At 51.4% G+C, this 12,223-nt stretch overlaps 1 protein-coding gene across 1 annotated transcript in view; it reads left to right on the top strand.

The window, feature by feature from the left end:
* The first annotated feature begins 9,021 nt into the window (after nt 1–9,021).
* LOC103919802 (neurofascin-like) overlaps nt 9,022–12,223 on the top strand; it is a 54,548-nt gene continuing 51,346 nt past the window's right edge. Inside the window, 2 exon segments of the mRNA XM_009327364.1 lie at nt 9,022–9,115; nt 12,110–12,127. Of these exon segments, the coding sequence (XP_009325639.1) occupies nt 9,022–9,115; nt 12,110–12,127 (112 nt within the window).

Below are 12,223 nucleotides of genomic sequence, written 5' to 3'. Positions count from 1 at the left end.
CTCTTGTCTCCACCTCTCCTGAGACTGCTGGGGGGGTTCGGCAGCGCTGCTGTTGGGGTTGGGTTTGCACGCGGGTGCTGCTCCATCAGAAACTGGACAAGATGCCCAGACTGTTTCTCACAGGCACCACCCGACAGCCACTTTGGAGTTTGGTTGTTGGGACTCCTGCTTTGGTGTAGAAGTGGTGACTGAGAAGCTCCTGGACCGGCCCCAGTATCACCCGCTGCCGGGTGAAGTGCTCACAGGCAGGGTCCCGTGCAGCCCTAAAACGGGGTGCCCACGCCAGTGCCATCGGTGTGTCCTGTGCCCTAAAACGGCCCCGTAAAGCTTTTCACTGAGAAACTTTCCCACCTGTATTTTTTCCTTTTTAATCCATATTTTTCACACCAGTTCCCTTCCTTGTCCCTCTTAAACAAAGCAACATCCTAATTAAGTTAATGACCGTGTATTTTTCCAAATAGTCTGCAATATAAGGAGACTTGTTAAATATTTTCCCCCCAAAATAACAAGTAAAAATGATTGCTTTTGCATCTTAGCTGTAACCCACCCTGCGTTCCTTAAATGTCATGTCACGCCCAAGATGCAACTCGTGCAGAAACGATGCTCTGGAGCCCCTTTGTTTTCTACCAAGGATAACTCCAATGAATTGGGGTTTTTTTCTTACTCGCTTCTCACTCTTGCTGATGAAAGGAAAAGATGCGGAAACAAGCGGCTCCCCGGGAGGGTGGGAAGCTGATTAGCGGGGCCGGTGTGACCCGGATCCCCGCGGGTCCCCGGAGCGGCCCCAGCAGCCGGCGGATCAGCTGTCGCGGGGCCAATTCCCTGCTGCCGTGGGGGCACGGCACGGGCTTGTGGGTGATGTGCCGGCTGGCGAAGGCCACGTCGTCGTCTTCCATAGAAAGTTTCATGCTTTTACATTTATTTCCCCCCCCCTCCCCTTGACTGTGACGGGTTTGTAAAGGTTAAATGGTATTTTCTGATTAAACTGAGTCCTCCGGTGATCTCGGCTCATTTCCCACTCATGCCATCTCTTTTGTCTGACCTTGGGGTAACACTTAACCTCTCCGGACTGGAGTCCCTCTGTGTAATAGAATGACAGTATTTCCTTACATTACCAGAAGGACAGGATGATAAATTAATTCACATTTATGTAGTGCCGAGATATGACCGTGATAGATTAAGAGTCTGTCCCTGGAGTTATCTGTGCTCTCAGTAGTGATAACCAGCTCTACAAGGGAATGAATTACCTCCTGAAAGCGTAACCACTGTCTGCACTCAAACGGTGCAAAATGCAGCCACGGCTCTGCGTAGCAGCACGTGCAATTATCCCCTTCCTCCTGCGTTTTTTAAATATTTCTGAAATTGGAGCCCGCGTGCAGCTGGTCCCGACTCGGGAATGCTGCAGGAGGAAGGCTGGGTGAGCTCCGGCTGACTGATAGCTATCGAGACGAGCTAAAGTATAAATCTCCTTACTGCCGGCATCAGCTCTAAAGTTCAGCAGATTGACGGATTCGTTCCCACTTCCCACGTGTTGCCCTATGCGGAGTCGGAGGGATGCTGCCGCGGCTCTTCCTGGCATGTGCTGGTGGGTGACTTTAGGAAGCCATCCCTGTTCCTGGTGGTATCACGGCGCTTTCTCTCAATGCTTGTTTGTTTGCTCGCTTCTTTTAAAATGCATACAGCCTGCAGGGCTTGGGATTGAAAACTCACCCACGTGCGAGGCAGGAGAGTTACAGGGAGTGAAAGGAAAATGCAGCATACGGCAAAAATCCCGTGGAGGAGTGAGACAAGAAACCAGGGGCTGTGAGAAACGGCCTGTGCGTGTGTCACTTAAAGATGTGTTTCTTAAAGATGTGCTGAAAACATAATGGGAGGGGTAGATGGGCAGTAATCCCAAACAAATCAGTCTGCCTGGAGTTTTTACGGTGGGTTGGCAGTGATAGCATCGAAAGTGCCTGCCCCTGCAAACCTCTGCTGCTGCAGGTCGTGTTTTGAGAAATGTCCTTTTGTTCAGAGGACAGGAGCGAAGATGTGTTTGGGGACTCCTTTCGGGTTACAGCGGGTATAGAAAATGATTGTCGATAGACAGTGGGCCATCAGTAATCTTAGCCTAGGACCCGTTTCCCATGACAAGCCTGACTTTCCTTCTTGCCTGTGATTAGAGAGTACGTAGGTTCCCAAGGTACATAGGTTCCAAAGGTATGCAGGTTCCAAAGGTACATTGCTGAGAGGATGGGAATGATCATTTTTTAAAGGGGGAGAAGACGAGATGCAAATGAATTTGCTGGTGTTTGCTCTGACAGCTGTTTCGCAGAACAATTGTGAAAGCCGTACCCAACCTCAGGAACAGACACAAAGCGCTTCTCTCTCCTCCAAACAGAGGCAAGTGGGAAGCGCTGCCCTCCCCATGCGCTGCTGGCCGTTCCCAGGAAAGGGCACGGTCCATCCCTCGGAAGGAAAATGCCAAACCAAAAATGATCACGTCTCACCTTCTTCATGATCGTTTCTTTCCATTTTCATGACCGTTTCTTTCCTTCTTTCCGCTGACTTCTGTGCTGTAATGCAACGTTTGCTTTGAATGGCATCTTATGCCTGTTGTAGGGATGCGGCTGTACGTACGTCATTTGCTGGTGTGCGTCTGTGTACGACAGGGGAAATGGAAAGGTGTGTGGATGTGTCCGTCCACATTGCGCAGGTTTCGTGTCGCTGGGTGGGTCCCTGCGTGGTTCCCGATGGGGATTTACCCGTGTGGAGCTGCTCCTCTGACGGGCTGTCGGGGTCGGCTGGCACCCATGTGGTGGCTTTTACCACGTGCGACAGAAGGTCCCGTCACTGCTAAACAAAAGGGGGTGTAGATTTATGGCCTGGAAGTCAGCAGCCCAGAAACCCATCCGATATGTTACGGGGAGGGCGGTGCCACGGAGAGCCTGAACGGAGCAGGAGCAAAATGAAGCCTTTAGTCACTGTTAGGGAATCACATACGTATATTCCCTCTAAATCAATGTTTTTCATTATCTGAAACCAAAAGGGTTTTCTCTTTGTGGAAACGTTGCTCTGTGCTATTTAATCAGTATCAATTAAGCGGCTGAAACGCATTAAATAGTGCTCTAGGAATCTTCTTGGGAACACTAGCTGCTTGAGTTTTACTGTTCCTCTTGCAACCATAAATAAGGATAAATGCCTAATTGCTACCGAAAGTGTCCTGCTGGACCTAATGAGCTGATTAAAAACAATCCTTCATTGCGGAATTATTTAATTTTATTTAACTTTTATTTTTATTTAGCTTCATTTAACTTCAACCAGAGATTCCCCTGGCTTACCGTTTCTGCGTCTGCCTCGGAGAGTTCATGCCTGAGGTCATTTTGCAGGAGTGGGGCTACAGGGAAGGGATTTGTTTCTATCGTTATTCCGGAAGGTCTCATTTCATTAAGCTGTTGAGAAGGAAATGAATTTCAGCCCTTCCCTGGTGTTATTTGTGCACCCAGGGGAAGTCCTCGGGCTCTGCTCAGCGTGCCCAGCTTCCCTGGGGCAGGATGAAGGCCAGCGGGGCTGGGGCAGGACATCACACGTGTTGCGGTTTGCAGGGATGTGGTTTTGGGAATTATGACAAAGAGCCAAGTTTTGGCCAAATCAGCCTGGGGGATCGAGGTGCCAGCTTTTGCCGCCTTGGCCTGGAGCGGGTTCTCGCTGATGGTTGCATCTCTGCAGCAAGAGGAGACATTTTCACATAACGTTTGCCCTCTGGCGCTGCGAAGCCGTGGAGCTCTGAAGGGGGAGCCCGGAGCTTGGCTGGAGAAGAAGCGAGCGGATTACGTGGCGTGTGGTTCGTGTTCCGCTAATGAGCGGAGCCTGTCGGCAGCCTCGTCCGGCCGCTTTCTGCTGGCGGAGGGAGCCTGCGATAGGCAAACTCCCCCCTCCCACCTCTCCTGGGCATGCCGATCGAAGCCAGCGGGAAACTTGTCAGTGCCGAGCAGATGGGAGCTCTGGCTCGTCGGCGCGGGGGGGAAGCAGGGATGCTCCGGGGCTGGGGTGTGAGGATTTGCTAGCTCAGCTCACCACCATCTGTGGAAAGGAGAGATTTCCCCCATCTCACGGCAGGGAGGACACAATGTACATGTTAAATCGACATGTGCGTGGAGAAATAGAGAATCAATGTTTCTTCTCTATGGCTGTGAAGGTTTGCAGCTCTGCCAGGCTGGTACGCAAGCCTGCTGTGCTGGCTTGGCGTCCCCGAGGAGCTGTGAAGCGAGGAGGCAGCGCCTGCAGAGAAACCCTTCTCTACTGGTACCACCCGCAGCACTCCTGATGCTGGAGCAGGGCTCTTAAGAGATGGAGAAGGACCTAAAAGAATTTTAAAAGCTGATTTTTTTCCCTTTCACTGCAGATTTTGAATGGCTTACAGACAAAGTGCTTGGATACGTTTTCTGGTTTAATTATTGGTATGCGAGCGTTGTCTTTACATAAGGAGAAACTTGAGAGTGTGAAACTTGCAGCAGAGCAGGGCAACGACCCTGTAACAGCATATGGACCAGGTGTAGTTTCAGTGGCACCCCATCCACCACATGGCTGTTCGGATAATCAAGGCACATTCGCCTGGTGGCTGCTCTGGCCGTCAGCACCTCTTGGGAGAGGGTGTCTTGGGGGGCTTGTCCCTGCTGGCGGGGAGACATGGGGCTCCCCGGGGCCAGGCTGGGCTCTGCCAGGCCACACGAGCATCCGATACCCCTTGATTCTTCGTACCTCCTCTTGACTCCACCGACCCTTGGGGCAGGTGCTTACCTGCTGCGCTACCATTTGAAAATCCAGATTTATTTTGAAAACATTTGACAATGCAAGAAAAATGGCCCTCTGCCTTTAAAATAGAACAGAAAACCCACGATGCCAGGACATGGTCCTCTGCCCGTGTGTTTTGTAATGCAGGATGGCCTATGCAGAGCAAGATATTTCCCTCTTGGATCTTCTTTTTCTTGCAAGCTGATTTGTCCTGACTGCTGCACAAGATTAAAAACTGTAGCTAATTTTTCTATGGAAAGCACAAATCCTCTCCAAACCCTCCAGTTCCCATCCTGGTCGCCCAGTCCTCAGCTGGGACAGGCACTGCTGCCATTGAGTCTCAGCATCTGTATTTCAGCCCCATCATGGGTGTCTCCGTCATCCCCAGGTGTCCGTCCCTTTTTTTTCTTTCTTGTATTTAATTTTTTCTCTCCAGTGCCTGTTCAGAGAGAGGACAGAGGCTCCGAACTGAGCAGAGTCAAGGTTGCACATCCACCTCTTGATTTCAGATGTGCCCCATGCTGTGTGGATATTTGGTTGGATTTTGCAAAGAGTCCTGGGGTTACTCGTGCTTTTGTCCAGAGAAAAATGTATTTACAAAAGTATCCGATGCATCTGGAGAGAGGTCTGGGCCAAGGTCTGGGATGTGTTTCTCAACCCAGACTAACAGTTGATGGGAACTGATGTTGCAGTGGGTCATCAGGGAAATGGAAAGCACCAACAGGTCTGAAAAACACTTCTGAACTCTGGGTAAGTATTTGGGGAAAAAGGCGTCTGAGTCCATCTCACTGCTGTGTCTTGCCTGTATTTGTTGGTGCTCGGGTGCAGGCTCAACGCTGGATGAGAAATGCATTTAAGCAGTTAAATTCCTGTTTGATGGCATCACAGTCTTGCAACTATTTGTGTGAGATTTTGCTCTGTGTTGTGTTGTTACTGAACATTACGGGCCCAGATTTTGGATTGGCTTTGGGTCCAGCCAGCTCAGAGGCTTCCTGAGCATCCCCAGACTCAACCCTCCCGCCTTCACAGCTCTGGCCATCCCAGGACACGGCTGCAGATATGAGGTTGAAGGGCTTGTTCAGCTCTTCGGGCAGCAATCAAATCTTTTCTGTGTTGCACAACAGGGCCAGGAGCAACGATTAAGAAATGCTAAGTCTGGGAAAAAGAGGTCTCATCTGCCCCTTTGCAGGGGCCATTTTGGGTTGAGTCAGTCTCAAAGCAGATGAAGACATCAGACAGCTTCACGACTCTTAGCATCCCCAGATAAGCATATTCGTGCCCCTACTGCAGCCCCAGCCCTCTGTGCTGGGGAGATGTCCCTGTCCCCAGGCTAGGAGCAGCCCTGACAATGTGGGCTGTGTTCTGCGTGGCTGGGGGCTCGTGGCACCGCCTGTCCCCAGGACCCACCTACACGCACAAGCATGGCAGCAGATTGTTCCTGATGCGCAGTGAGTCGCACCCACATCTGCCCGAGACAAAGGGGCCCTGGAGCAGCCCGGCATTCGCTCTTCTAAAGGCGGGGATGCATTTTGTGTGTGCCCTGTTGTGGGTTTTATTATTTGCTCTCGGTCCGTGCCGCTCCGCGTGGACGTGCGGTCACCCATGCCGTACGGGCCGTCCTTCCTGGCCGGTCCACCGGCACTGGAAGCGCCCGGGTCATTCCCACATAGCACTGCCCACGGTTTCAGTCCAGAGCCGCCGTCTGCCTGCTGTTCCCTTTTGCAGCTCAAAAGTTGTCTGCAAATTTCTCTCTTCCTGATATGCACAGCCCTTACTTTTCTAGTCTCCGTGCATGTGATGATGGGTAGGATATACTTTTTTGCATCAGTTAGATGCCCAGATGCCTCCTGTATGTACTGTATGTATCAGTGTTTGGGCTCAGTCCTTTCTGTATCCCCATTTAACGCAAAATCACCCGTATATGCACGTACATACAAATATCTCCCAAGCATCTGTGCCAGGAACCAACTCCTTACTGTCACGGCTGTTTCTTTCACACCAACTAGTACCCAGTCTAAAGAAAACAACATATCCTTTGCTTTTCAGGCTCAAAGCAGCATGTAGAGATGTGCGCTATTTAAATGCCTGCTGTCTTGCACCTTCTCTCCCCTGCTACATCTGTGAATGAAGAGGGGTTTAAAACATTTTGTGATAGTGATGTGGAGCATCAGTACGTGAGCATAGTAAGGACACTAGAAATCTCAGCCTTGCTAAATCTCTGGTTGCAGTGTTGGCTGATTCAGTTCATAAGTCAGACTTGTGCTTAGTAACAGAAAGGCATAAAACCAGCCGATCCATTACTCATTTTAAGCTGTAACAGGAGAAATGAACCGCTTTGAAAAATGAAGGCTACAGATCAAAATGATATCTTCCCTTAGACAGAAAGCTAAAGAAGTAATTTGAAAAGCTTTGTTCAGCATGACCTGATCGCAGGGCTGTGGAAGTCCTGGACATGACTTTAATTACTGGCCCAGTCCTACAATTATTCTGTCCTTCAACTATTTTTATTGCAACAGCTGGATTGGAAAATCCTTAAAACGAGCAAAAAAGATCAAAGCAACACGCCCCTCCAAGCCCCTTCACAACCTACAATCTGTCATCTGGTGTAACTGGGACACGCTGGGACAGTGAGTTCCTTTGGGCTTCAGCCCAAGAGCGGGGACATGGAGACCCCGATCACACCCGAGCAGGGCAGTGAGGAGGGCTGGATGGAGAAACTATTAAGCACATCTTGTTCCCCATAAGGGTAATGGGGGAAAAGTGTCCTTAAAAGTTGTCTTGCGCTGAGTTTGATCCTGTCTGGGGTTCAGGAGAGCTTCCCGGGCCATGTGTCAGGGCTATTTTCCGCGACATCTGCTCCTCACTGGCTCCCAGCAGCGTTCCCTGCGGTACCCGGAGTCCCCCGGCAGCCCCGCGCTCGCCGGGTTTTGTCTGTTGTGCTGGGTCCCCCCTCCCTCCCGCACTTGCTTCGTACCGGGCTCGGGAACAGCTGAAGGGGTAGCAGCATCCAAAGCTGCAGCCGGTTATTTATATTTCATGAAGACGGGCTCTCCTTGCTTGCCAAATGGCCTCTCTGCGCGGCTCCCCTGCCTGGTGACATCCCACCTCGTCGAAAGCCTGTGCAAGGGCCAGGGAGGAGCGGCGCGGAGCAAGGCTGGGGATTTTCCACTGTTTGCTGCCCTGGCGTTATTTTTGTTCTTAGCCGAGAGAGCTGTCTGCGCGGCTGGTGACCTTCTCATAACTCTATTACAGAGAGTTGTAACTCCGCCGTGATGCAACCTCTGTGCCACAGCAGCCTTTCTAAGGGGGCTTTTATTGTACAGACAGGATAATCTATCCTCCCTTTTCGCTCTTTTTTTCATCTGTGTTTAGTCTATGGGTTTATTAACAGCAAAATAAAAGGTACGTGTATGGAAAATGCAAATGATAACCTGACAGTCACCAGGAGGTTTGGATGGGTGCCTTTGGGAGCCCGGCAGCGGCGTGCTGCGCATCTGGCACCAGGGACCATCTGGGGAGGGAAGCAGCTGGAGCCCGGTTGGAAACAGGCTCGTTTAGAGACCGGTCGGGAAAGGTCCCGCCGCGCCCCGACTCCTGCTAGGGCTGTGCCGGGTCGGTGACAGGCTCTTTGGTACACGAGGGGGTCTCTGGAGCCCGTCCCCCTGCTATTGGCGGGCTGCACGTTGAGGCAGAGCTCATCCCGGCGCCCCGCCAGAGGGAGCGGATGTTTGCTATGTAGGTATTTCTTGTGCATAAAATACACTTATTTTTTTTTAAACAGCATTTCGTCCTTTTCATTTTATCCTATGGGGACTGTTTGCTGCCTTTGTATTCACTTGCTCTGAGTAACTTCCCATCAGTCCCAGGGGACAGCATGGTCCTTCTCCTTCCATCCAAGAGGTCTCTCCAGGGTTTGAGCACAAGTAACCCCATAAGGCTCATTTTCTGCCAGCAGAGCCACTCAGGGGTTGGGAGGACAGTGACCATGGGCTTCTACCTGGGTCACCACAGCCTGGAAGCTATTTCTGGCGCTATTCACACCCCCGTCCCTCCGCACAAATATTTTTGGATTGGAAACACTCTCTCTCCACAGTTGCCAAAAGGAAGATGACAGAAATGGAGCTGTAAACAGTTCAGTGACCTCTGGGTTTGTGTTCATTTTGCAGCTGAGGATCCGTCTGCACTTGCCGCTGGTCTGCTCGCCTCGGGGGACGCAACTGAGGTCCTAACGCCGCCCAGGCGTCCAAAATGGTCATGCAAAGACACCACCTCACCTGCGCAGGAATAGCATTCGCTCTCTACCTTCATCACCTCGTCAGCACCATCGAAGTCCCTCTGGATTGTAAGTTATGGTTTACCCCTCTAAAAACTCCTGCTGCAATGGTTGAGGAGGGAGCGAAGATGTGCACAGCCCAGGCGGCTTTCCTGGTCCAGCCTAAGGTTTTCTTTCCTGTTGTTTGTTTGGGGCTCTTTTTCTTCTTAAACTACACACCCTCCAGAAAGTCACCTAAGTCACTCTCTGATTTAGTTAGTTTATCTCAAAAGCTGAGCGAAGGACTCAAACCCACATGTCAAAATGGGACAGAGCATCTGAGCCAGGCTGGTGAAGAAATGGGGTCCCGGCAAGTCTTCAGCCTGTTGATTTCAGTGGAGCATCCCAGGACTCCTGGTGTTCCTACAGAGCACGGGCAGGCTTCGGGATGCTCCTTCGTGGAGGACGTGAGCTCGTTGCTCATCTGCTTGGGCAGCTGCTGCCACGATCTGACACCCAGGTCCCTGAGGGCACCCGGGTCCCCACTGCAGGTCCTGCAGAGCAGTGTGATTTTTTTCCTCTCTCTCTGTTGAGACTTTTCAGTTAATTATGAGAGGGGAGTTATGTCTTATTCAGAGGAGCTGGGGGATGTTGAGCGAGGAGAAAGGGGGACATGGGCCGATGTTTCTGCTGAATGGGCATCTTCAGGCCAGCGCATGGGAAACGCATGACTTGTTTGAATGCACTTGAGGCGGGGGTTTGTACTGAGAGCTGCTCAGCCGCTGTTCTGGAAATGTTCTGGAAACCAGTTTCATAATTTCTTTGTGTCCCAGCTTCCTCCTGTAGCGGCTGTTAATAATAATCAGCCTGTCGCTGCAGGGAATCTCTTCCAACAGTGCAATGCACAGAAATCCTCCAGCGAGCAGGGCGTTAGTAGAAAAAGCACAGCTTTTTGCTGGGGTCTAAATTCAGCCTCAAATGCCAGGGTTGCTCTTGATAGGAGAAATTTCTACCCTGTGGGTTGTTGTTCTGTGGAGTCCTGGGTGTGCTGGCTGTAGCCGTGGTACCTCAGCTGATCCCTGACTCCGGGCAGCAAAATGGGAAGGAAAAATTTGAGGCAGTGGCTTTTGGCTGAAATTTGGAAATAACTGAAGAGAAAGGGTGAGAAAGCTCTGATCTGCAGAGCGGAATAAATACTTATGTTACTTGAAAAGGAGAGGGTCCCAGACTTGAGTCTGAGTCGCTGCTCTGCTCCATTCCAGATGATTGTGGATGAAAATATCTGTTCCCCTGCAGTCAGTGCTGTAATACCACAGGGCGCTCTTGTTCCCAGCAATGGGAATTTTATTTGAATCACACAGCTCAGTGGTTCCTTCAGGCCTGGCTTTGTTAGCATCTCTAATATTCCAGAAGTGCAGGCAGCTGGCATGGAAGCAGGGGCCAGTGCAGTTGGGGAAAATGGAATGGCTCTGCAAACAGCCTTCTGCCATTTCTTGTGCTTTGCATCAGGAAAGGAGTCCTTAAAGTATTTTGCTACTTAAATGTAATGCGACCTTAGAAAAGTAAGAGAAATGCTGACAGCTGGTGGAGAAACGCTCAAGGCAGCCTGCAGCAGCTCACCATTTCTGATCAGCTCACCGTTTCTCTAGCCTCCTCCCTGCTGCACAGCACTGAGCTGCAGGAGCGCATCGTCCCCTCCAGTGCTGGTGGGAAACTGGGATCGTAACTAAGGGCGTCCTTTTGTCATCCTTTCCTGAACAGGTCCCTTGCACGACAGATGTTTGTAAACAACGTGCATGGGGGCAGTTGCACACGGCAGTGCCAAGTGCAGGGGGGAGAGGAGCATCTCCCAGCCCCGGGCGAGGGTTAGGCATCCTGCCGATGCCTGCCCCCGCCAGCCGGCCCTTCCCAACCTCCCTTAGCTCTTTTGGCCACATGGAGCATCAGCTTCGTTTTACTTCCATCCTGACCTTCAGAGCCTTCCGGGGTTTGCTTTCAGCTCCTGTTTAAGCCACCTGGTGATCAGGGCTCCCTTACCCACTGCTCATCTGCGAGGCTGAGCTGATGAAAGCATCGCCTGCACTCGAATGGCTGCAGGTCTGACCAGGTGGTGTGTAAACAGCCCCAGCTGCTCCAGCTTTGTGCAGGGGCTGATAAACGTGCAGATCACAGGCTCTGTGAGTGCATGAGCTTTATCCCCCATGTACCATCAGCTGTGAAAGTCCTCCCTCCACGGAGATCAGCTCCTTCATCCAGTGCTGGGGTGTGGGCTCGGCCCGGTCCCCACTGGCAGGAGGGGGCTGGGAAAGCTGCTGCCGGCCCCGGGGGGGTCTTTTTTTTGTTGACCTTGCTGACACACCTCGGGAGTGGGAGATCTCCCCAGGGAAGCATTTTGCTCCCCAGACCTTATGTTTTAAGAGCAGAAGCAGCCTGGGAGAGGGCAGATGCATGGGCATCTGGGTCCCCTCACAGCAGAGGGAACAGCCCTCGCTCGCCCTGTGTCAGGGGGAGCTGCACTATTTGCTCTTTCTTTTAAGCCTGCCTAGGTGCTTTTTCCCTGCCCCAACTCTAACGAGTTTTCTTCTTTGGATAAAATCCTGCCTGCCCCTGTCCTGGAGACAGGAGATATATATATATCTCCCTATATTACAGGCACCTTCTCTGAGTTTGGCTATCACTTAAAAACCCAGCTAAGGGTTTATCAGGCACATATTAGCCTCTGACTTGGGGGGCATAGGGAAGCGGGGAATGTTGTTAACTCCTGCGGATGACCCACTGGACCACGGGGCCACCAATGCCTGCAGGCGAGTGGTGCAAGTATGCCTGTGCCTTCTTTTGACCCCCCAAAACCCCTGCTGCAGAGGCAGTTTACAGCTAACGGGACCGCTCAGCAGCAGCTTCTCCCATGTGGACAGTAAGTAGGTAGGTTAGAACATGCTTGAATTGTAAAATGGTTTGTGTGTAGTATTTGTAAGCCCTACAATAACTATACATGTCTATGTTTGTGTACGTGACGTATATAGGTTTGTTCTTCAATTAACCTTTTTTCTTTTTTTCGTTATGCTTGCACTTTGGGAATAACAGCAAATATTCAGAGTGAATGTAAGTGTTCCCCTTGCCCTCTGTGTGCACGTGTCCATCTCCTCTGCGTGGCCGGAACAGGGCACGAGGGGTCCGTCCCGAGCAGGGGGCCGGTGG

Source organism: Pygoscelis adeliae, unplaced genomic scaffold, assembly GCF_000699105.1.
Source record: "Pygoscelis adeliae isolate BGI_AS28 unplaced genomic scaffold, ASM69910v1 Scaffold197, whole genome shotgun sequence".
Taxonomy (NCBI): Eukaryota; Metazoa; Chordata; class Aves; order Sphenisciformes; family Spheniscidae; genus Pygoscelis; species Pygoscelis adeliae.
Note: the sequence above shows the minus strand (reverse complement) of the source record. Positions and strands in the feature narration are given on the sequence as shown.